The sequence below is a fragment of the Mauremys reevesii genome, linkage group 16, assembly GCF_016161935.1.
Source record: "Mauremys reevesii isolate NIE-2019 linkage group 16, ASM1616193v1, whole genome shotgun sequence".
Lineage (NCBI taxonomy): Eukaryota > Metazoa > Chordata > Testudines > Geoemydidae > Mauremys > Mauremys reevesii.
In genome coordinates this window covers 5,223,902-5,249,688 of record NC_052638.1, presented here as the reverse complement: position 1 = coordinate 5,249,688, position 25,787 = coordinate 5,223,902, and the positions used below count along the sequence as shown (strand labels likewise).

The following is a 25,787-nucleotide window of genomic DNA, read 5'->3' as shown; positions in this document are numbered from 1 at the left end:
GAGGTTAACATAGGTGGGGATCCTCGGTGCTCAAGTGAGAGGGCGTCCAGAAGGACACATGTGCAAGTATGAGCTGCCCTGATTACCTCAGCCATCTGCTGCTTCCTCTGGGCCTTCGTGGCCTCGGTGTAAGCATTGTGGTCTGTCTCGATGATGATCAGGTTGCTGCTCTCAGGGTGAATGACGAACCTCCTGGGGGTGTACTGCAGCGGGAAGGCAACCTGGTTGAAGACTGCCCCTAGCTTTTCCAACGCCAAAATCCTACATGGACAGAGAAAGGCCACATGCATTTAGCAACTTCCAACACAAGCCACTCCCCAGAGACAGCGAGGATGGAGCTCAGTCTTCAGCTCTCATCTCATGAATCAATGGACAGGCCAGCTGCTGTTCTCTCAGTAGCCCAGGCCAGATGGGAGAGCGCAAATCGCCCTTTCCCAACCCTCAGAGCAATGTTCTTTCTTCAGAGCACAAACCCACAGAGCTCTCAATAGCGTGTAGCTTTTTGGAGTGGATGCTGTATCAGAGCTACGTGAGAGATCAGCAATGGACTGGATAGTAGTTTCCTGGCAGAGGCCAATATCTGATGCCTCAGAGGCAGGTGAATGCTCCTGCCTCCAAGACATCAGGCCAACTGTGCAGTGTGATCATACTAATCCCATGCATTTGGTTTGATGACCCCACTCTGCCAGGCTGGAAAGTGAACTATAGGGAAGGGATGTGACCGGCTCATTAGTGGGTGACCTGAGCACAGAATTCAAGTCTCCTATGACTCCCTGTTTTATATATGAGACCATGCTATAGCTATGCCAGAGATGACAGAATGAGTGGTGGGTGATCAACAGCCTTTTGCAAATGGTGCGGTTATGCACAGAAATCCTATTTTATGAGAGGGAAAAAGGTGGACGAATGGAATAGGGGAATCTTGTGAATACGGCATCTGAATCCAAATGTTTTTTAGAGGCTACAGCTGGCCCCAAAAGTTTCTCCAATGAAAATCAGGTTAGTCACAAGACAAGAAAAATATCAGTGTCTGAATGACTGGTCTTTCTGCAGCTCGCCTGCTCAAATGCCAGCTCATCTGGAGCCAGAATAACCATGAGTCCCTTCAGAAAGATTCCGTTAAAAAACCACTGAATGCTTTAATATGCCAAAAAGGACAGACAAGAAGATAGTGCCTGTTTGTAGTCACATAAAGCAGGGCTCCTGAATTTTCACTTATCTTCCTAATTATTCCCCCGAACCCAGGGGCTGAGATATGAACAGGCAATACAAAACCCACGGTCATTCCTTTGATTTTCAAACCAACAACTCATTCCATTTTCCTACAGAGCACTCTTTTCAGTTCGTGAAGCATTTTCCTTTTCCTGTTATTTGACAGCATATAGCCAAATAGGTCAGCCACAGAATTCCCCATACAGAGAAAAACTTAATTCCGTCTCTCTCCTGGTAAGAGCCAGAGTCATTTTTAAATCTGTTTGTAGCTTAATTACTTTTCTTTTGCTATAAAATAAATCCAGCTGCACAGCAATTCATGGACCACTAATGGACCTTTCTGGTGGCCTACAGAATGAGGTATTTTGGGAACCAAGCAATGGGGGACTGAGGAAAGACATTCCATGAGAAAATGTTTGGCGTTGGCCAGGGCAAACAATGGCTCAGAACAAAATCACAGTGGTGAGCTAGAAGTGGATTTGCATTTTCTAAACAGAGGCCTACAAAATAAAAAAGCCAACCCTGCTTTGCACTGTCGTTGTGGATCAGTGGTTGTGTTTTCGACCACTTGGTCGGACATTTTTTGGGGCACATATTAGAAATGTCAACTCCTAGCTATAAGGGGATCGTATACGATACTCCTATGATGCCGGATCCCAGACCTGAAACACTCCAAATGCTGATACCACCGTATATTTACTCTTGTCTCCAGGGCCCCATTGCTGGGGCAGCTAGCCTAGATTCTGTGGGTATTTCTACACAGCAAAAGCTGTGCATGGGCCGGCCTACTGGAGCGAGCTTGAATCCAGGTAACAGTAGCAATGAAATTGACAGCACAGCATGGGCTTCAAAGCAGGTAGTACAAAGCTAGCACAGAGCCTGAGCAGGCATTCAGCTCCAAAGTCCATGCTACTCTCACTGCTATTGTTACCCATGCTAGCTCAGGGAGGCCAGGCCCCGCACAGCTCTTGCTGGACAGACCAGCCTTCAGTAATTCATTGCCTTTTCGTAATGCACAAATGAGCCACACCATGAGCCAAACCAAACACTGAACCAAATAAAGCCGTCGTACCTAGAGCTCTGAAAGCTGCTAAGCAAACTCTGGCAGCCCTGCTACAAGGGGCAGCATGGCTATTCCACCGAATGGGCAGCTGTCCCCACCAGGCCCTTTTCACAATGTCGCTATCCCATGCTGCACTTTCCAGTGATGAAATCTAAGAGAGCTACTCAACGTGCCCTTCAGTCACTCCTCCTGCTGCTCGGCGGGATGCATTTAAATTCCCTTATTCCCAGTTTATCATGTACTTTCCCACACAACTGTGCATCCCATTTCTCAGTGGTGTTGTAATCTCCCCTCATTTAGAGGCATGAGAATCAGAACCATTGCAAATAATGCCTCTCAACAGCAACTTGCTGAAATACAAAGCACAGTGCTTGCTGTATGCAGGGGACAAGTTCCTGTAATAAACATTTCCGCTGTGCATTCTTGTGCATCTCCAAATAAACCAATTGCTCAGACTGTCTGTGTTCCTATTGGTCTAACCCAGTTACCAACCTTGAGAACCTTATACAATTCTACAACCTGAGGTGACCAAGCAGGACACTAAGAACAAACATTTTGAAACCTGCCTTGCTAGCAAAGTACTGCTCTGTAAATAAAACTGATCAGTGATTATAATTGTCCCAATATGGTTATCTTCCACCTCACCTTAACATAGTGCCACTTTAAGCATAAAAGGGGCTTTCAGACTTAAGTATTCTTATGTCCTGCCCTGATGAGCTTACAATCTAATCTGAACAGAGAAACCGTAACTGAATATGGTCGGTATGGAGAAAGGAACAGGATTATAGACAATGTTACTTGGTAGCTCTACTTGATTCTTCTAGAACAAAAGGAAGCTGTTATCTCCTTTTTCTATTCCCCCATAGTCCTGCCCCCAAAACTTTTCCATTGGGAGTGTGGCTATTAGCTTAAATAAGGTCAGACTGTTACTGAACAAAATATACCTAAACTACCCCCATTTTATTCAACGACCTAAAAACTCAAGGTCAGAAGCACCAATCACCATAAAGAATTTTCCTTTTACAAATTAACTACAAGTTGCATTTTATGAGCCTAGTGCTGGAGTCTGCATCTTGCTATCAGCTGACAGACACTGTTACGATGGATTTTAAAATATATTAATAAGAATATGAATTGATAAGCTAGTTCCAAAGTTGAAAACTATCCCAGCTATTACAAACTGGAGCAACCCTGCCCCATGGGAACACCCTGGATTACTAATCTTGGTAGGAGAAGAATTAACAACATTTAGACAATTTAATAAAACAGAACATCTGGAACAAAACTTGTTTCTAGTCATGGCTTGAAACCCTAAATGGGGCTGCTGTGTATACTGCAGAATGCCCTTTCTAGGCCGAGCAGCAGATCCACTGGTAGAAACAGATGAAAAATGACGGGGTGGTGAAATCTTTGAACCAACTGTGCATCCAACTGGCTTGTGCTCAAAGGTGCCTGACCATTTCCCAGTGGGGGACAAAGCTCAAAGATCTTTTGAGCCCAGCGAGCTGGGATATTTACTGCAAATTCTCCCAAACACTATAAATTAGCTTGGTGCAAAACTGCCAGATGTTGAATATGAACAAATATGTCTGCAGTGAAAGAGCGGTCTCAGGGAGAGGCAGGTGATGTTAAAAACTTTCTTTATCCAGGCATCATACCAGGAGACCCCAACAAACTGAAATGTCTCTACGGCCCTCTCCTCCCTCCTGAGAGCTACCAGTGCCCCTGGTTCAGAAGCATGAGAGTTTCATCAACCTTACCTCAATGTGTTTGTGGAGATAGCAACAATGCCCTCTGGACACTGCTCGGACGCAAAGCCAGATGCAAACTCTAGAGTCTCATAGGACAGGGGGGTTAGATGAAAGCGGGACTGATAAGAATAACTCAGCCATGAGCGACTGGACATGGCCAGCACCTGGGGAAGGACGAGAGACAGCAAATTCACCAATCTGGACTTGAGGGCAAGTTAACTCCCGGCAGCATTAAACAGAGCGTGCACATTCCAGCAATTACACTCTTAGTCACTGGAAAATCTAATCAATCACTGTGGGCATAATTTCACTCTGCCCAGAGACTGACTTCAAAACCACTCCCCCTCTAAGGAGCAACTTCCATGGGAGCACCCTCATGGTTCACACAACACTGATTACAAGAACGGTGTCATGGCAACCTGGTCCCAAACTGAGTTTTGGAAAATCCAATTTTCTCTACAAAAGCCAATATCAACAGAAATGCGTATGTGGCTTTTCTTTTTAAACAACTTTGTTTTTCAAAGGAAGTAGGTTTCTTTAAACAAACATTCCCTGTCATGTTGCAGCCTGAATATTGCAGTATTGTGCTAGTGCACGAAAAGTGACACTGATTAGAAACATAAATGGAGCTAACGAGTGTATTTGCAGTCAACCTAAGAGGAATGCAGAAAACAAACAAATGTCACAAACAGTACAAAGTAAATTAGACTTAAAACTCCTAATTGAGATATAAATAATCCTTTATTAGTTAAAATGATTTGGAGATGGCCATGTTCGTGGCTGGGCAGCCAGACAGCGTTATACTAAATAATGTACATTAGACTAAGGGGGCGTCACTTGATCTCAGTGCAGAGGGGAATGCAATAGTTTGGCCTCTAAATGGAAAATGCATGACTCTATTTTAACACCTTTCTTTCACGGATCTAAAAGAGCTTTACAGGTATTAATGAATTAAGCCTCAAATCCTCCATAATACACGTTATCTCCATTTAACAAAGGAGGGGACTGTGTACAGCAAGATGAGACTTACCCAATGTACCACAACCTAGAGCAGAATCCAGACCCCCCATATCCAGTCCCCTACACTGGCCACCCAGCACTTCTCAACCCAGGAGGTGTGATCCAAAAACAGGTGAATCCAGGGGTGGCTGCTTTCCCCAGTGCCACAACAGAAGGGCTGCAAATACGATTCTAAAGGACTGGATCCTCAACTCAAAATCCAGCAAATATTTTGCTTCAGCCACAGATGACTAGGCAGCTGACTAGCCCCTGGCTAAACACCTCCAGCCCTCTTAACATAGACATAATCAGCTTTGGGCCAAAGCAAAATAAATGCCACTACACATCAGGCAGCCAGAGACTGCGTGGATGCTCATGCAGAGCTTTCAGCCTTCCTGTCTGTGCAGGAGAGGTCAGCTAAGAGACACTGAAAGTGCCTAACAGAATCTGCTTAGAGCTTCTACAAATACAGCAGAGGAGTGGCCTGCAGGTCAGCACAGTCACAGCACAGAGGGCAGTAGATGGACGAGGAGTCAGACAAGCATTGCAGTGCATCATATCTTAAGAAACAAAGCAAGACTGACATAAACCAGGGTGCTTATGTCGAGCACAAGCTATGTCCCAAGCAGCTCCAGATTGAAGCCACCCGGCTCTTTCCTTTACAGTAAGCTGGTCCTGTTGTGCAGCAGAGGTTTGTTCTCCACCCTTCCCACCAATGAGGGAAGCTGGCACACTTGCAGTGACAAATATTGACACTACACCGTGACATCTTGCTTTACTTACCGCCTCTTGGCCTTGCATTCGGACCCTGAAGAGTTTCACGGGGCGTGAGCCAAGGTACCTGGTTCTGGTATCAGAAAGATCTCCAGTGACTGGATCCAGGACAGTTCGCAGCAGCACACCATTCTTTTATTTAGGCGAGAGAGAAAACTCACTTGGCTCATGATCACAGAGACAGAATACTGGCTGAGGCAGTTATACTTAATGAGAGAAGATGCAGTTTTTAACTAATTAGTCTTTTTTTCTCTTTCTTTTTTTAAGAACTGAGGCACAAAGCGACTTTCCCTAAATCATAGAATATCAGGGTTGGAAGGGACCTCCGGGGGTCATCTAGTCCAAACCCCTGCTCAACACAGGACAAATCCTCAGGTTTTTTATGCTGGTTCCCTAAATGGCCCCCTCAAGGATTGAACTCACAACCCTGGGTTTAGCAGGCCAATGCTCAAACCACTGAGCTATCCCTCCCCACAGCTATCCCTCCCAAGGGAAGTCTATGGTAGAAACGGTCACTGACCCCAGATTCCAAGTGCAGCGCCTTACAGTTCCTCTCACCCAAACCCTCCTCCCTAATGATCAAAGAGTTCACAGGCTGGCAACAAACAAGATGCTCAAGTAAAGATCCTGGGCTAGACGATTTGGAAGAGCCTGGTTATTTTTACCCTACCTAGGACTTACCAAAACAACATTTCTATCACAGGATCACCTAGCACCGCTCGTGCAAAAGACTGGACACCAGGGAGATTACTGGAGCAGACCCTGGGGTCGCATGCATGCTGCACCCGGGCTCTGCCCTCAAGGGGCTCTCTGCACAGCTGCCCAAAAACAGTTCATAGAGAGAATAGTTTGTTTATAATCATCCTCTTTTCAAAAGGGAGCCAAAACACAAAAATGCATGATTAGCGCTGGGCAACGTCTCAAAGGATTTGCTTTCTTTTCATCAGTGAGGATATTCACCTAAAATCTAACTACATATGGGGACCTGCTTAACAGCTGGAGCAAATGGGGAATTCCAGACAGGCCCATATACTAAGGGGAATTCACGGCATGACTCAAGACCGTTATATCCCGACAGGGATGTCCACATGGAATGTCTCACGCTGCTGCAGTGGACAATATAATAAGCATTTAATAAAGTCTTTCAGGCTGAATGTCTCTCAGAAGGGCTTGTAGGAACCAGGCAAGTACGCCTCACCTGTAATCCAATGTTCAAGTACAGGAAGCCAATGGAGCCCCTCTCGCCCAGCTCATCCTGTTTTTCTGCCCCACCCATCTCCACGATACACAGTGATTCTGGCTGTGCAGGGAGGGCCTGCATACTCAAGGGTTGTAAGCAATCCTGTAAGAGACAGAAAGAGACACTAACATGCAATTACCACAAGAGATCCAGCTTTCTATCTAAGGAGCCTAAAGGTCACCCTTCAAAATTTGTAAAGAACAGTGTTCAATTCACATAGGAAACCCTAAGAGAATTATTTATGGCTTCCTAGTGCACAAGAGTTTTGGATCCATCTGCCTCACCTCTTGGCTTTCCCCAAATGATGAGCAGCCTGGCACAATGGCTAGTGGTCCTGAACTTAACTGCTGGGCACTCTAGCGAGAGGCTGGTGGCCTAACATAAGCAGTCAGAAGTGTCAGAAAAAGTTAGCAGCCAGTTCAGGCACAAAATCTATGGGTCTAATATTTACTAGTGCTGTTAAACAATAACAGTGCTGTTAAACAATAATAGAATATAGTGCTGTTAAACAATAACAGTGCTGTTAAACAATAATAGAATATCATTTATTTACATATTTTTGGATGTCTTCTACATTTTCAAATATATGGATTTAAATTACCACACAGAATACAAAGTGCACAGTGCTCACTTCAAATTTAGTTGTGATTACAAATATTTGCACTGCAAAAAAACAAAAGAACCAGTATTTTTCAATTTATCTCAAAGAGGTACTGTAGTGAAATCTCTGTCATGAAAGTTGAACTTACAAATGTAGAATTATACACAAAAATAACTGCACTCAAAACCAAAACAATGTAAAACTTTAGCACCTACAAGTTCACTCAGTCCTATTTCTTGTTCAGCCAATCGCACTGACAAACAAGTTTGTTTACATTTACGGGAGATACTGCTGCCCCCTTCTTGTTTACAATGTTACCTGAAAGTGAGAACAGGCATTCACATGGCATCGTTGTAGCTTGGTCGCAAGATATTTACGTGCCAGACACACTAAATATTCGTATGTCCCTTCATCGGTTAACCATCATTCCAAAGGACATGCTTCCATGCTGATGATGGGTTCTGTTCGACAATGATCCAAAGCAGTGTGGATCAATGCACGTTCATTTTCATCATCTGAGTCAGATGCCACCAGCAGAAGGTTGATATATATTTTTTTTTTTTGGTGGTGGCGGCTCCCATTCTGTAGTTTCTGCATCAGAGTGTTGCTCTTTTAAGACATCTGAAAGCATGCTCCACATCTCGTCCCTCTCAGATTTTGAAAGGCACTTCAGATTCTTAAACCTTGAGTTGAGTGCTGTAGCTATCATGAGAAATCTCACATTGGTACCTTCTTTGTATTTTGTCAAATCTGCAGTAAAAGTGTTCTTGAAAAGAACATGTGCTGGGCCATCATCTGAGACTTTCATAAAATGAAATATATGGCAGAATGCAGGTAACACAAAGCTGGAGAGACACAATTCTCCCCCAAGGAGTTCATTCACAAATTTCATTAATGCTTGATTTTTTTTAACAAGCATCATCAGCGTGGAAGCATGTCCTCTGGAATGATGGTTGAAGCATGAAGGGGCATATGAATGTTTACCATATCTGGCATGTAAATACCTTGCAATGCCTGCTACAAAAGTGCCATGTGAACGCCTGTTCTCATGTTCAGGTGACACTGTAAATAAGAAGCAGGCAGCATTATCTACTGCAAATGTAAACAAACTTGTTTGTCTTAGCGATTGGCTGAACAAGAAGTAGGACTGAGTGGACTTGTAGGCTCTAAAGTTTTACATTGTTTTGTTTTTGAGTGCAGTTATGTAACAAAAAAAATTCTACATTGGTAAGTTGCACTTTCATGATAAAGAGATCACACTATAGTACTTGTATGAGGTGAACTGAAAAATACTATCTTTTGTTTTTCACTTTTACAGTGCAAATAATTGTAATAAAAAATAATATAAAATACACTTTGTATTCTGTGTTGTAATTGAAATCAATATATTTGAACATACAGAACACCCAAAAACATTTAATCAATTTCAGTTGGTATTCTGTTTAGCAGTGCAATTAAAACTGCAATTAATCGCTATTAATCTTTTTGAGTTAATCTCATGAGTTAACTGCGATTGACAGCTCTAATATTTACCATGAAAAGGATGATGCAAACCAAGCCTATTTTGACTAGCCATTAAAAAAGGCTTTCTTTGCCTCAGGTAAATGGATGAGTAGAAGTCTGCACGGCAACCATCAGCAACCATGCTTGAGAAACCAAAGTCTGTGCCTACTGGAAACTGAGACAGTTTATGATGGAGGCAGGGTGTAGCCTCCTATGCTTTTAGACCAGGGGTGGCCAACCTGAGCCTGAAAAGGAGCCAGGATTTACCAATGTACACTGCCCAAGAGCCACAGTAATATGTCAGTAGCCCTCCATCAGCTCCCCCCCGCTCCCAGTGCCTCCCACCCACTGGCAGCCCTGCCAATCAGCGCCTCTCCCCTCACCTTCCAATCAGCTGTTTTGTGGCATGCAGGAGGCTTGGGGGGTGGGGCATGGTAGGCTCAGAGGGGGTGGGAAGGGGTGGAGTGGGGAAGGGCCTATGGCAGAGCCAGGGGTTGAGCAGTGAGCACCCCCCGGCACATTGGAAAGTTGGCGCCTGTAGCTCCAGCCCCGAGTCGGTGCCTATACAAGGAGCCGCATATTAACTTCTGAAGAGCCTCATGTGGCTCCGGAGCCGCAGGCTGGCCACCCCTGCTTTAGACCCTACTGATTGTGGACATCAAGGGGTAGCTGTGATGGGGGAGTCTACCAAGGGTTCAAAATCAAAGACTGCACTCAGTCTGGATTCAGCAGGGGGACAAAACGCACTTAATTTTGCTCATTCCCCACCACTGGCTAAAAATTCTGGTTTGGATTGGACCATCAAACTTTCCTGGAATTCTGGAACTCATAGGAAGAGCGTTCACAGGCTGCACTATGTTTAGCTGAAGAAACAGACTGTTCTAATTACAAGGGTGCAGTAGCAAAGAATGACAGACTTTAATTTTACAGACTTCTATGTCTGCAGCGTGTAGGTGCCGTACCACTGATGGGCAACTTTCCCAAAGAACCCCAAAAGCAGAAGCAAACTCCCCAAACATCCAACCCTGAGCTCCATTCTGTAGCTGCTCCCACTAGATTCAACAGCAGCTCTTTGGGTGGAGTGGCTTGAGAATCAGGCCCAAAGTGAGGAGTCTTCCCTAAAAGCACGCCACAAGTTTTGCCCTCATAGCTAGGGTGGGCAACAGCAGTGCAGCTGGGAGGTGTACTTCCCAGCAAGGGCAAACAGACATGTGTTAGCATTCATGTAATAAGGACATGGCAGCACAGGAAGCAAACAAAGCTGGATGTTCTTCTAAAACATCTGCTCTAGGAATTATTTTGGAAAAGTTCTCTGGCCTGGATACTACATGAGGCCAGACTAGATGATCACAATGGTCCTTTCTGGCCTTAAGACTCTACAAGAGCTCAAAAGCGAAAGTGTCTGAAGACTTCAGACCAGTTGCAAAGAGCAAAGAACAAGCACAAAGGAAAAAGCAAAATCTCAAGATGTGCTCACCGAAGGGTCAAGGGAAATAATTCTGACAGTGTTGTCCACCAACCCGACAGCAAGGAAGCGGGAACGCTGCTCCCCAGGAGGAACGTTGGCCAAGCTCATGCACACCACATCGGCTGACATCTCCTTCCTCTCCGTGTATTCATTCAGTTGTCCTGACTGAGAAGAAAGGCACAAAGGGATTATCAACTAGGGGATGGGCAAACTGGGTCAGACACAACCACCCACCTCAACCTTCAACCATTGCTCAAAGCCAAGGCTCTGGATTTCAAATTTAGTTCACATAACATTGGAAGCACCAGAACACACAATAGAACTAAGAGAAAGCACATCATTTCCAGCCTGAGCTCTGGACTTGGGAGGTTGGGTTGCTCCATCCAAAACAAGCCTTTGAAGATTTGTCCATTTGTATTATCTCATCCAATGACATTCTAGGGTCCCGCCCAGGCCCCAGTCTAAAAGGCCACTTCCCTACTGAATCCTATTCTGAGGACATCAGAGGTTCCATCCTCAGTGAGGCTGTAACCCAACTTCTGGTCCCTACGTCAAAACTCTCTGCAGTTTTAAATCCACATACTGGGTCCATCTCAAAGTAGACTAATTCTCCTCCAGTCAGTGCTATCACCACTTGTCTCTGGTTCACAGCACACTTTACGATGGTTTTCTTTCCTGGCGTCTTCCATTCATTAACCCTTTTGTCTGCTCGGATGTGCCGGATGCCATCTGGATAAACCTAAAGCAGAAAAATAAAACAGAAATAAAATACAACTTATCCACCCATTATGGGACCCAGATCCCTTGTTTTTCTGACACACGAGCTCCAGTGGCTCCTGACAGTGACCAGTACCAGAGACCATTCTAGGCAATTCTTGACCTATTGACTACATAATACGCAGACTTGTACAACAAAACAACCGACAAGCTGGAGACTACTCTCCAATGGGCTCATGGCAGGGACTCTCTGAAAACCTCTGTGGGCACAGGACTGGGAGCCTGTCACTCCTGAGTTTTAACCAGCTCTGGAGGAAGTGGGGACAACAGATTCCAGTAGGTCCAACCTTACTGGCAAACAGGGAGAGAAGCCTGGATAACAGGGTCATGTTCCCAGAAGCCCACACTGGCCGAGCTTGTGGAACTTCTGGCAGAGCCTTTTCAGCATGGACATCAGGAGCAGCGAAGAAGCCATGGCCCTGAACCAAGTAGAGAATGGCAGATACAGGTGGACAGGATATCTGAGGGTAACCTTACCTGTACCAAAGCATCATCCCCCAACAAGGAACAGGACAAAGTGGGGGTGGTACCCAGGAATCCAGAGTCAGTCACTTCCTCTACAGTCTCTCCGATAGACAGCACCAGCGTGGCATTTACGAAGGACACGATAATATAGGCATCAAATTCATCTGGTCAGGAAGACAGAGAGGGAAAAGGGCTGCTGATTAGATACAAAGTCTCTAAACAAAAGTGAGGAGACTGTCAAATGACTAACAGTTATTCCTCAAAAATATTCCAACAGTAGTTCCTTCATCCACTAGCAGCAGTATGCAGAAATTCCTTTCAGGAAACACCACAGAAGAGAATTAGCCAGCACTGTACCTCAGACCCTCTAAGGTTCAAGATGTAGCCAGTGATACAGGCAGTGGTGAGCTCCAGCCGGTTCGCAGCAGTTCGCGCAAACCGATTGTGAAATTTAGAAGCCTTTTTAGAACCGGTTGTTCCAGGACAACCAGGTTCTAAAAAGTTTTTAAATTTAACAAAGCTCGGGCAGCTGTCCACCCGGCCCGCAGCCCCAGCTCACCTCCCCCTCTCCCCTGAACGCTCCGCCCTCCTTCTCCTCCCCCTCCCCTGCTTCCCGCGAATCAGATGTTCGCGGGAAGCCTGAAACGAGGAGCAGGCAGGTAAGCCGGGCGGGGCGGACGGCGCGCGTGGCCCAGTCCAGCTCCACTTTGAGCGGCTCCCCCTGGCCCCGGCCAAGCTCTCCAGCCCGGTCCCGGCCAAGCACCCCTGGCTCGGTCTGGTCCCGGCTGAGCGGCTCCGACACTGCCCAGCTCGGGACCCGCGGCACCGGCTCCGGCCCGGGGAGTCGGGCCCCACGGCTCCAGCCCCGCTGCCGGCCGAGCGGCTCCAGCCCGACCCGGCCCAGGGCATCAGGTCCCGCAGTTCCGGCCGAGCGGCTCCGGCCCCGGCCTGGGGAGTCGGGCCCCCTGGTTCCGGCCGAGCGGCTCCGGCCCCGGTGCCGGCCCGGGGAGTCGGGCCCCGGTGCCGGCTGAGCGGCCCCGGCCCGGGGAGTCGGGTCCCGCAGTTCCGGCCCGGGGAGTCGGGTCCCGCAGTTCCGGCCCGGGGAGTCGGGTCCCGCGGTTCCGGCTGAGCGGCTCTGGCCCCGGTGCCGGCCCGGGGAGTCGGGTCCCGCGACTCCGGCCGAGCAGTGCCTGCTCTGGTCCCACTGGGCTTGGGGAGTTGGGCCCCGCAGTGTCGGTCGTGGTCCTGGCGGAGTGGACCCGGTCCCGGCCCCAGGCAGTGTGGTAAGGGAGGGAGTGGGTTGTGGGGGGGTGGATAGGGGTCAGGGCGGTTAGAGGGCAGGGAACAGGGTGAATGAATGGGGGCAAGGGTCCCGGGGAGCAGTCAGGAAAGAGCAGGGTTGGATGAGGTGGTGGGGGCACTCAGGGACAGAGAGAAGGGGTGGTTGGATGGGGTAGGGGTCCTGGGGGGCCATCGAGAATGAGAGGTGGGGTTGGGTGGGTGGCAAGGGGCAGTCAGGGGACAGGGAAGGGGGGGATGGGTCAGGGTCCTGGGGGGTGTGTGTCAAGGAACATGAGGGGTTGGATGGGGCACGACCCCCCCGCGGGGGGGGGAGGGGGGGAGGAGGGAACCGGTTGTTAATATTTTGGCAGCTCATCACTGGATACAGGTGATGGCTCAGAACACAAAGTCAATTTGTGATATGCTGGGTTCTAGACGACAGTACCAACTATAGCTGCCCTTTAACTGATAAGAAGAGAGGCAGAAACCTTGAAGTCTATGCTTGCTCCACTCAACTCTGGAAATTTAAGGGCCCAATGCAACTCCCACTGAAGGCACTGGAAAGACTCAGCTTCAGTGGCCCCATCCTAGAGACCTTTACGCACCCAAGCAATTCTGTTGACTTCACTAGGATGAATAAGGGCTTCTAATGAACTTGGGTGGATGGAGTTATTTAGTATTAATGCAAAGGGAAGTTACAATATAGACAATGTCAGAAGAGTATTGTCTTGGAGGCCCTACCCCTAGCTCCAGCCTAGTCCAGGAGTTGCTAAACAACCTTACATTTATGTAGCCATCTTTATGAGCTCTATGGGTGAATGAGTGGTGGCTGTTAGGGGCTCTCGATAAACACCTGCCTCTACTCTCACTAGAACATGGTAGGAATGTTGCATTTAGCCTTCACTGCCAGCCTCTCCCACTGGGTGGAGCTGCAGGGACAGCACTTTGGAGGCGGAGGAGCTACACCATTCCCAGCCTCTGCTAGTAGGACTCACAAGAAAAAGCATGGGAGTGCAGGCAGGAGGTTTGGATGCGGAGAAGAGGAAGCTCCATCTGCTCCAGTCCCAGCCTCTCCCAGCACTTGTCATGGTAGGAAACTAACCATGACAAGGAAGTTTTTAAACAAATGTATTAAATAAAACAGGAAATCTTCCTAAAATGAAAAACAGCTGGATAAATATAAACCTCATCAATCCCACCAGGGAAATGGAGCCAGGAGCTTTGATGTAGAAACCAGACTGTCCCAGATAAACAACTCAACTCCTCTAGAGGGCTGACACTGCTGGCAGTAAGTGCCATTTCTTACATATGAAAAATCTGTTTTGCTCAGCACACTGCGAAGTGTTTACAGACCTATTTATCACAGTATGACACAAGAACACTTCAAGAGGGCCAAGAGAGTTTTCTCTCTGTCCTGATCTTTATCCATTGAACAGTATTTCCCATGATTAGCACGTGAACGGGAGATGGATAAGTAGCAGGTCAATTCTTAAACATGCAATAAAATACAGGAAGCTCTGCCGTTCTTAGATTTAATTCAGGATGCCAGCAAATGCTGGGCAGTGGCTTCCAGGGGCCAGTCCCGAACATGCTGTCAATCTACAGCGAGGCCACATGTTATTTTTGAAGGCCCAACTGGGTTAGTTGAAATGGTTCAGCAAGTGGTCACTCTTCTCCCCCATCTGTTCGGACAGAAAGGTGTTGCCAAACCTGTTGTATTGCACTTGGGAGAGAAAAGTCTCTTACATACAGCTTAAAATATGCACATTTTACTGACTAATACCCGGCACAGAGACCACAGTTTTGTGATCACCATACTGAAGGTCTTAATAGAACTAAAGCCATCCCATCTTGGGATGCAAGATTAGTAACATCAAGTACTAGTCTATGAGGTGACTACGGCTCTGACCCTGCAATGTGACTCATGGAGGTGGACCCCTGCAGAGCTCCACTGCCTTCAGGGAGGCTCCGTGTGTGTAAGTCCCCACTGGGATAGATCACATCGCAGGGCCAGACCCTGAGGATGGAATTCTCTGACAGTGAATAGCAATTAAAAGATTGAAATCCTGTTCGGGTATGCAATGGTCTAATAATAGCACTGTTACTGTGTGTTTGTCTTGTGAGCTTTAAAAGTAGATGTTACTGGTTTTACAGAACCCTTGTTAGTATACGCTGGTTACTTCCACTAGAGTGGACACCATCACCTGAAAGCTTTATTCATTCTTAATCACTGGAAACCTAGACCAACTTCCTTCAAAGGAAGTTCCAGCAGCCAGCCATCATTCAGACTGCTGAATAGTTACTGATCTATACAAACACTGTTAAAGGATAAACTGAAACATGCATTTTCAAGAGCAAATTTTGAAAATCCCTGTCACCTTTTTTAGCCATCTCCAGGGCTGTTGCCTTTTGCAAGGGGGCTACCAATGAGACACATGACTATCTCCCAGCAGCTGTGTGATTAGGAGCAAACCTTCCAAGGGGAGTAGTGGGGGCAAAAGACATATCTGGCTTTAAGACTAAGCTTGATAAATTTATGGAGGGGATGGTATGATGGGATAGCCTAATTTTGGCAATTAATTTGGCAATTGATCTTTGATTATCAGCAGGTAAGTATCCCCAGTGGTCTGTGATGGGATGCTAGATGGGTTGGGATCTGAGTTACTACAAAGAATTCTTTCCTGGGTGCTGGCTGGTGAGTCTTGCCCACATGCTCAGGGTTTAACTGATCGCCATATTTGGGATTGGGAAGGAATTTTCCTCCAGGGCAGATTGGCAGAGGCCCTGGAGGTTTTTCGCCTTCCTCTGCAGCATGGGGCACGGGTCACTTTCTGGAGGATTCTCTGCAGCTTGAGGTCTTCAAACCGCAATTTGGGGACTTCAATAACTCAGACATAGGCTAGGGGTTTGTTATAGAAGTGGATGGGTGGGATTCTGTGGCCTGCAGTGTGCAGGTCAGACTAGATGATCATAATGGTCCCTTCTGACCTTAAAGTCTATGAGTCTATAAGACAGAAAGAACTCTGCTCCCATTTGAAAGCAACAGCTGAAAGAGAGTCCTGTTTGAAATCAAATTCCTGTTTGATCATTATTACTTAATTAAAGATTTTTCTGGGAACTTATTTACTCTATAATTTGATGAAGTAACTACAATCTCACATTATACTGGAGTGTTCAATGAATTCATGTTCCATTACAGCCAAAATGTTTTTGCCTGAACTTTTGTATGGAGGTTTATTCTTCCTCCATTGGAAACTTTGAAATAAAGGGCATGATTTAGCAGCATGAAATAAATGAATAAAATGCATTCATCAGGATTCCAGCTGACACAATTTTGCTTTAGAATTTACAGTAGTTAACTAGAACTGGGTGTCTGAGGCACACTGAACAATACAGTATTAGAACAGAGGGCTGGTTTTTCTCCCGATAAGAAAACTTTCTATTTAACATAGAAAATGTCAGAAAATTCTATTGTCTGGAGTTTTAACTGGAGATGTATTATTCTGCATGCAGACATAAAATGTCAGAGATGCTTTCTACTGCTATAATCATCTCAGTTACCTCCTTTCAACAAAGAGGACTAGTAAACAGAGAAAAATAGCTTCACGAATCTGTCATGACAACTTATAAAAAATGGCAGATTTTAGGCACAGTACTTTATACTACGATCTTATATGTTATTAATAAAACCTTCTATTTGAGTTTGTGTATTAAAATTCCTTCCTACAAAACCAATCTGTGCCTTTAATCTAACTTCTATATACTGCCACAAAGCTCGGTTTACACTGTATAAATGCTAGAACGAAGTGGGAGGATCAGTGAGCATGTGAATGGATGAGCACTACAACGCAGCACAGCAGTATGCCGATTTTTAGGAGGTGCAGATGGAACAGTAGTAAAAAGGAAGCCCCGGAGAACATGCAATTTCATGGAGACTCTGGGATCAAGTCCCAAGATACCACATTTCCCTGGGAAGCCCCACTCACAGGTTAGAGCTCAGGGATATTTCTGTGGTAGGAATTAAAGGCTACCTTGTTCTCTGAATCCCTGGAGCTTCATATTGATTAAGTTAAAAAGGAGTGTCCAGTTTGCCTCAGGTCTATCTTGCCATTCAAATACATAGATACACTCCCTTATTTACATGGCAACTCCTGTGTCAAAGCAGTCTCTAAATATACACACTCAACGTGCACATCTTTCACTGGCCTCTTCTTGGGGTTTTGCATGGTCAGTTTGGAAGCAAATCCAAGGGGAAAGCCCACCTACTGCAATTATAGGAATGCTTAGCTAGCAATATCTTGGTTTAGATTTAGTGAAAGCTGACAAAGGTTTTAGAGTTACACTCACTATTGTTCCCAAAGGATCATGGGAGGGGACGGGGATTCAAAGAGCTGCTTTCTGATCCCCAGCCATACAATGAAGGTTTGGGGCAGACAGTACAAATATAAAGATTTCCAACTGTACAAATACTTCTGGAATTCATTTACTGTGAAGCTCAGCATAAAAGTAGCCTCAAGACTGCATTTCTCTCTGGGTAACCTGCGAGACAGCACAGTAGCCCCTAGCAGTAGGTACACACCTGTGGTGATCAGCACCTCCACCACCAGCCACCTGTGGAAGAGAAAAAGAGGCTTGGTATTGGTAGTGTGTATCACCACGTACCAGCCAGGGTTAGTATTTGCCTTGAAGGCTGCAAACCAGTATGTGCTTGCAGAAACCTCTCAGCATGTGCATGTTGTGGCAGAGAGATTCAATTTGGTACCTGGTCAGAGCCAGATAACAGGCATGACAGACAAACCGAAAGCCCTCAGACAGCGACACCTCTGTACAGTTTCAAGAGGAGATGCACATTTTAAAGGGTGCTGCGTTCTCTTTGGTTAAACCCAGTAAAACTAGCTGAAAAGACAAATTGCTACAATTTGGGGATCAGTTTTATAGACTGTTGAATGAACAATTGTGCTCAAATGTGGCTGCCCTCATCTTTAAAAGAGAAATGCTGCTCACGGAGCCCACCGAGTCCAGCCTTGTTTGCATTGATCAAGAGGAATGATTGTAAGCTGGGACCTGCAGTATCTCTGGGCTACAGTTCTGGAGTAAGAGGGGGTGGTGGTATTCTGCTCCATTGTATGTAAACGTAGCCATGACCCATAGTCTCCTGACAAGTAGCTAACGTGATCCTCTGGATGCCCCGGACATGGACGATGCACTAAAGAGCAGTCAATGTGGTAGGATGAGGCTACAGAGATTCATTACTCTGTGGAGTGTTCGTGCAGTCTAGAGACGCCTCATTTGCTAGAGCATCCAGTAGCCAGGGTTTGTGGTAGCCAAACTGGAATCTTTCTTGGCTTCCAATTTCCGAGGATGAGCAAGACCGGTATCAACAGCACTCTGGAGACCTGAAATGCTCTGTCCTTGATCCTATTATTACTGGGGAGCTTGCAGGCATTTCCTGCTTAGTTCTTTTCATGTTGCTCAACTTAAGCTGTATTCCAAAGTCGGGGAAATAAACTGGAACCAATTCCAACAGGAAGTGAATTCCATAGCAAGAGCTGAATATCCTAAAGAACACTGAGCCCAATGCAAGAGACATGCCACTCACTAAGGCTGCTTACATGAGAGGCTGTGTCACAGCAGCAGAGTGAAGCCTCCAGTCCAGCATGCTGGCTCTGCTAGGCACTGCAACCCAGAACTCATGTAAGCAGCGCTAGTGAAATCCTCTACAAATAACCTAGAAGGGAGTCTGTCAGCACTTGCAATAGCTTCACTTCAGGCCTTCAAGGGGGTAGTGCTAGCAACCTAGGTATTTCTGAAGAGCTCTAATCTCACCCCAAAGAGGGGGTTGTATTCCTCTGTTTTAATAAAATGAGTCCATTGTTTCAGCTGAATGAAAAACTATGCTTCGTGCTGCTGTTTTCATACAGCTCTCCCTTGGCACTGGTCACCTGCACACACTGCTGGGTATCTGGCTGGGAAATGCTGCCTGCCCCAAAGCTTTATCCACCTTTTGCAGATTAGCGGTGCAGAAGTATTACAAATCAAAGCCTTAGGCAGATGTATTCTTATCTGCCTTTTTCTGGATATGCCTCCTACTGGCCTACAGAGATGAACCTACTGCAGTTACCACTGAGTGTGTGTAAAACACAACTGTGCACCACACTCCTCTCACCACCACGAGGCAGGTGTGCTGCCATTGATGCTAATTAAAGCCAGAACCCCTGGAACTCAGATTGGCCTCATTTGCACCTGGCACTGAGTCCAGCTGCTCACTACTGGGAATGTATACCAGGAGCAGCACGCGGGAGATGGATGCTGCTGCCTACCACACATATTGGATGCTTCCTTTCCAATGAAATGGGAAGAGTAACAATTCTGGGGAAGCCAAAGGTGGTTTCTAGACATGGAGCATGTCTGGGTCTTTGCACACACCTTGCACTGTGCAGACAGGGCAGCTGGAGCAGAACAGCTAGCTGTTATGGAGAGCACACTGCAGCATTACTTATCACCCTTTCCGTGCCCTTAGACAATACAGATTGGTTTAGTCTGTGCTTGAGGGAAGGATGATGTACCTTCAATGTGTCTCCTCACAGTCCAAACAGCATTGGGGTTACCAGGCAGCTCTGAGACGGCCATTTCAGACACCTAATAGGAAATAAGAGCAGGGTTCCTTTGACAACAGGTTCAGATTAATAGATGTTTACCCCAGTCAAACACTGAAGCACTACAGTGACTAGCGGTTCATGGTCTGCACAGCTACACAGGGCAGCTGGGGCAGTTCTCAGCTCCCAGTCTCACTCCCTGGACTAGAAATGTTGTTGAGGCAAAGTATTCAGCACACCAGACACAGACAGAAAAGTGTCTCATTAAGTGATACCTCAGGCTGAGCAGCTTTGTCCATTCACCCTCAGCCAAAAGGACAGTGGCTGTGACCTGGGTTCCACCAGACGGGGAGTTAGGGATCAGAGAAGGACCCAGAGAATCTCTGGGGAAGAATATCAATTCCATACATTGTTTGCATGCTAGGGTAGCCGTGTTGGTCCCAAGATACGGGAGACACAAGGTGGGTGAGGTAATTGGACCAACTTCTGTTGGTGAGAGAGACTTTTGAGCTACACAGAGCTCTTCAACTCTGAGAAAGGTGCTCAGAGTGTCCCAGCTACATACAACGTGCCTTACAACACTCTGTAACCCACTAACTCTCCTTTGTCCTATGACTGCAGAGATGTTAATTGCCTACTTCATTTTAAATAGTTGCCTGCAAAAAGCATTAACCCCTTATGCTTAAGGGTCCGTCCCACTTTGTATATAGCTGTGACACTCTGAGCACCTCTCTGACCTAAAGAACTCTGCAAAGCTCAAAAGCTTCTCCCTCTCACCAGCAGAAGCTGGTTCCCCACCTAGCTTGTCTCTCTTAATTCTATTTGTTCACATGCCTAAAATGATCACAGTCAGGGATTACAGGGTAGTATGTCAATGGAAAACCTATGGTTATCACTCCTGAACACTCCAGCACCATAACCCTTATGACTGGACAACAGGGACTGATTGTATAGTCTGAAGAAGAAATTACATTTACACAGGGATTTTGGCAGAAAAGGGCAAAAGAACAAAGCCCTTCAAGAGTTGCACCAAGGACAGACTGTTTAACTACAGCACCATCGTGAGCACCCCGCCATAAGTTCAAGAAGGGCAACCCCACATTCCTGTTGTGGATTTCTGAAGCTGCCTCTGGGGCTCTTACCTCAAGTCCGTGCCTTAGGACCCTCAGAGATGACCGAGGCCCCCGTCCACAGGCCACATATAACTGGGGTGTATCTTCATTGGCCAGATCCGCTATCTGCACAGAGGAACAGTGGGTCACACAACATGCACAAGGAGACGAACTAAAACCCCCAAACGTTTGCCCTGTAATCTGCTTTCTGAACAAAGTTTCAACAGTTTAACGTAACTGACGCTGCCACCGAACATCCTGTCTTCTGCACTGGGGAACCACAAAATTTAGGACACGTCTGCTGCAGAATACACAAGGCTTTGTCTAACAGTCATGCTAGAGGGCGAGCACTGGGCTGGTGCATTGCACCCCCCTTCCAAACACCAGGTATTTATGTACTGCTGATGAATGGTAATAACCCTTTCAGCAAACAGTCGTATCCTGAGGTTTAGCTTTACACCTTGTCAGTCCTTTCCCAGGGTTCAGGATTTAGCGAACCCACCTTTCTGTCAGTGCTTGCAGTACTGTCACACTGCGGCAAAACCAAGGCAAATAACCAGAGCAAGACTGAAATGAGATCATTACTTGTGCTTTTCTTTCTCCATTTTAAACGGATTCCCTGAAAAGAGTTTCCATTTCTGTAAGGCACCTCAAAGACCAATTGACTTAGCAGCACAATGGATGATACACTGATCTGCTTCTGTGGTTACACATCAGTAATGGCCCTGCATCTCCAGAGGGCAGGTTGGGGGGAAAGCGGAACACCATGTGTTCACAGATGATGACATACCTGACAAAACAAGATAGGAGACAGACTGTCCAGCTCATCCACCAATACCAGGTTCTTGAGTGGTCGTGGCTGGAAAAAGAAAGTGTCTCCTTCCTCCAGGGGCATGGCAGAGGAGAACTCCGGCTCCTCGTCGTCATCTCCCAGATGGGCTATCTGGTACAGGTAACTTCAGACACAAAGCAAGAAAAACAGCAGAGTCAGAGCAGACGACAGCTACAGTTCAGCCACGCATTCAGTGTGGGTGAAGGGTCAGTGAGAACTAGCACTGTTTCCACAGAACACTTGGCTATTTCAACTCTCACCCGGAGGGACTGTTTTCTTGGGGAGAGGAAGGGCAAGGAGTTACGGGTTATTTTCAAAGCTCTTGCCCAGTTCTGACTTCCTTCTTTATCATTGCTTTTGGCAGAAGACTCTGGACAGCTCAGTGCTCACCCCGCTCCTGGCTCTTAGATTTTCCTGTCTCATGGCAGGAAGAGCTAAACGATGAAATCTCTGAAGACCAAGACCGCTGGCTAACAGCCTCCGAGTCTGCATGTTTTAGGGAGGAATAAATGCTATTTTCTAGGTGTTCAAAAATCACCTGCTACCCTGTCTTATAAGCTAGAATATTAAAATATGTGAGTTTTACACACATACAAGGAAAACATCCATAAAGAAAGACTGAATTGTTTCTTGTGTTCTTTTTGCTCTGCTCATCAGAACTAACGGCCAGACTTTTGTTAGTTGGCTAGAGCGCCACCTGCTGGCTGGCTCTACAGGAGCTGACCATAAACTTGCAAGACATGTTTGGAAACTCAGATACTAAACTGCAGGCTCACGAACCCCAAATTTGCATATACAACTCTGGTAACTGTGTGCAAACACACAGTATTTTGTGTGTGCAACTTAGGATCACTGGACCAAGAGAGGTTACAGCAAACGAAATTTTGAAACAAAACCTTTAATCGGCCACACAGAGGAACAAAACCTAAATACTCAAGACGTCAGAGAACATGCCCCTACATGTCATAACATCTGTAAAGGCTGATCAGATCATGAAACAAAATTGCTTGACAGCACTTCTACTACGCAAGAATAACTAGTGCAGTTATTGAAAAAGAAAACCATCCAGTCATGGTAAAAAATCGCATTTGCTTCTGAGAGTGGGCCACAAAGATACCAGTGTGGAAGCCAGTAAATAATTAACAAGGTTTTGAAGAGATCTTAATGAATGTTAGTTAGCATGAGTTAGGTTAACTGTGACCCTGGTGACGAGAAGAGAGAGATAAATAAAAGAGAGAGTGTTGTGTGTGAGATATTTTACTTGCACAGTGCAATGTGCAGTCTTGTGTTTTTCTTTTAAGATAATTTTGTATGTTATAAACAAAAAAACAAAGTTGTTTTTACTGTGTTTATTATTGTTTATTTTTAGAAATTGTCTGTAAAAGGTATAAAAGGCTTGTTTGTTTTGTTTTACCAGGAGACCTGTCCCAGGACCCTGTGTCTCCTCTCTCTCCTCCTCCATGGTAATTACTGAGAATAAAAAAGTATTTGATTTTTGCCAAAAAAAAAAAAAAGTGAGTTTTTCTTCGACACCAGAGACTATTTCCAAGCTCACATGGTTTGGTCCTTTGACAGGCGTACACGGGTCTAACAAATAGGCTTGCCGGGTGTCTGGTTTTGGGTGGAAAGCCCGGACGAAAAGGGACCCTGGCGGCTCTGGTAAGCACCACTGACCGGGCCATTACAAGTCCGGTTGGCGGCGCTGGCAGGCTCCAACCTGGCTCAGTGCGGCTGTTGGAAGTGGTGACTCGTCCCTCTGGCTCGGAGTCAGAGGGACGGCCAGGGGGCTCTGCGTGCTGGCCTCGCCCTGAGTGCTGGTTCTGCAGCTCCCACTGGATGGGAACCACGGTCAATGGGAGCTGCAGGGGCAGTGCATGCACTGCGCAAGCCGCCTGGCCTCCCCCATGCCTAGGAGCTGAGGGAGATGTTGCTGCTTCCAGGGAGCCCCCCAAGGTAAGCACCGCCTGGAGCCCGCTGCCCGCACCCCAACCTGCATCCCAGCCCCCGCCCCACCCCAGATCCTGCACCCCAACCCCCTGCCCTCTCCTGCACCAAAACTCCCTCCCGGAGCCCACACACCACACCCCAACTCCCTGCCCCAGCCCAGAGCCCTCTCCCACACCCTTAACCCATCATTATTAGCCTCACCTTGGAACCCACACCCCCAGCCCAAGCCCACACTCCCTCCCACACCTGAACCCCCTGCCTCAGCCTGGAGCCCCCTCGCACACGCCCAACTCCTCGGCTCCACCCCCCAGCTCAAAGCCCCCTCCTACATTCCAAACCCCCCATCACCGGGCCCACCCCAGAGACCATACCCCAACTCTCTGCCCAGCCCGGTGAAAATGAGCGAGTGAGTGAGGGTGGGGGAGAGTGAGTGACAGAGGGAGGGGTGATGGAGTGAGCGGGGATTGGGCCTCGGAGAAGGGGCAGGAAAAGGGTGTTCAGTTTTGTGCGATTAGAAAGCTGACAAACCTAAACACAAATAAAGAGAGTTAAGGTAAAAATTCATGACCATGAGCAATGACAAAAATAGTTAATTGATGGACACGTGTCTGATGGTAGCATCCATTAGCAGCAAAAGCTAAACTGATCAGACACCTGCTTAAACAAGCTTCCAATTCCCTTCATTGTCTGCCCAGGCATTTGATCTTGGCAATGCATGTGAACAGCTTCTCACTTCCTATGCACCAACATCCATCCTTCAAAACCCCCCTCTGGGTCCAGGAACCCATGGCGCGGAGTGCTCTACGGACAGTCCCTGCCTGTGATCTCTTGCTGCCAACTGGCTGAGGGTACAGAGGGGATGCATAGGGGGTACAGGACCCCCACCCCCCGCCCCGGTATGTGCAAATTAATTCACCAAAGGGTGGCACGTACGGTGTCTACCAAAAGCCAATCGCTCAGTAGTCATCATCATAATCATCACTGTGAAATGCCTGCGCTGTGTCTGGCGCTGTGAATTGTATGCCTCACAATGTAAATCTATTTGCATACTGAGCCTCCAGGCTAATCAAGATTACAAAATCTCAAGAGAGGAAAATCTGCAGGAAAACAAGAACAGTGTGTGTATGTGGGGGTTGGGGGTGGTCTCTCCTGTCTATGAGTGAAGGCAATGGATTTTAGGGGTCTAACTGGGGGTACTAAGGTATGTCTTGGATCCTTCACCAAGGGGACAAGCTGCCAACGTGCATGTCTTATGAATGGAGGATCACAGCCAACCAGGGCTGTGACGTGCTCTGACAAAGACACAGTGTGAGCTAAACTTTATTAGACAGGAAAGTAGGTTATTAACTAACTCTCGGTTCCAGAATGCACGTTGATTTTATTTGATGTGTAACCAATTGTTTCCAATACTTCTACCCCCTTAACCTCTGTTCTTTCTTAAATAAACGTATCCTTCTTTTTGCTATAACAAAATCTAAGTGCTGTGAATTAAGCAGAGCAGTCTAAAGTGAAGTTGGGGTGTACTGTTCCTTTGGGAACAGTGGATTTGGTAACTGCATGAGTGTCCAGTGGCTGGACACTCTAGGGCAGGCCTGCACAACTTGTAAAGCGGCGAGGGCCACATTCCTCCAAAGAAAACAGCTGAGGGCTGAAACCTCCCAGCCCCGCAGAAACACCCCGCCCCAGGGCCACCCAGCCCTGCGGAAACAAACCCTCCTTCCCCAGCGGCACCCCACCAAAACAGCTGTGGGCCAAAAAGGAAGGTTGGGGGTGGGGAGGTGATACTTGATTTTAAATCAACCAGGGGCTCCCAGCTGAAGAGGTGGCTGGGAGCCCTCAGGGCCAATTAAAGGGCCCGGGGCTCCGGCGGCTGGGGGAACCCGGCAGGGCCGGCTCTAGGTTTTTTGCTGACCCAAGCAAAAAAAAATTGGCTGCCCCCCGTCCCAGCCCTGGGCTCCCCCCTTTACCTCCCTGCTGCCCCAGTCCTGGGCTCTCCCCCAAGCCACACCCCCTGCCGCCCCAGCGCTGGGCTTCCCCCTTTCCTCCCCACCAGTGCCCTCCCCCTCCCCCGCTGCTGCCCCAGCCCTGCCCCCGCCCCCATCTCCTGCCGCCCCAGCCCTGGGTCACTGGTAACTCGCTCCCAGGGTGGGTCATTCAGCAGGAATT

General features: G+C 47.1%; 1 protein-coding gene across 3 annotated transcripts in view; it reads right to left on the bottom strand.

Annotated features, from left to right (window-relative positions):
- Nucleotides 1–25,787, bottom strand: part of SF3B3 (splicing factor 3b subunit 3) — a 53,197-nt gene that overhangs the window by 14,875 nt on the left and 12,535 nt on the right. For all 3 annotated transcript variants that reach the window (XM_039503720.1, XM_039503719.1, XM_039503718.1), the window contains exons 9-18: nucleotides 21,633–21,798; nucleotides 20,873–20,968; nucleotides 19,701–19,773; nucleotides 11,866–12,017; nucleotides 11,195–11,350; nucleotides 10,621–10,776; nucleotides 6,998–7,141; nucleotides 5,809–5,931; nucleotides 4,036–4,190; nucleotides 87–261 (exon numbers count right to left, since the gene is read on the bottom strand). In XM_039503720.1, the coding sequence (XP_039359654.1) occupies nucleotides 87–261; nucleotides 4,036–4,190; nucleotides 5,809–5,931; nucleotides 6,998–7,141; nucleotides 10,621–10,776; nucleotides 11,195–11,350; nucleotides 11,866–12,017; nucleotides 19,701–19,773; nucleotides 20,873–20,968; nucleotides 21,633–21,798 (1,396 nt within the window). The remainder of the gene's footprint in view (nucleotides 1–86; nucleotides 262–4,035; nucleotides 4,191–5,808; nucleotides 5,932–6,997; nucleotides 7,142–10,620; nucleotides 10,777–11,194; nucleotides 11,351–11,865; nucleotides 12,018–19,700; nucleotides 19,774–20,872; nucleotides 20,969–21,632; nucleotides 21,799–25,787) is intronic.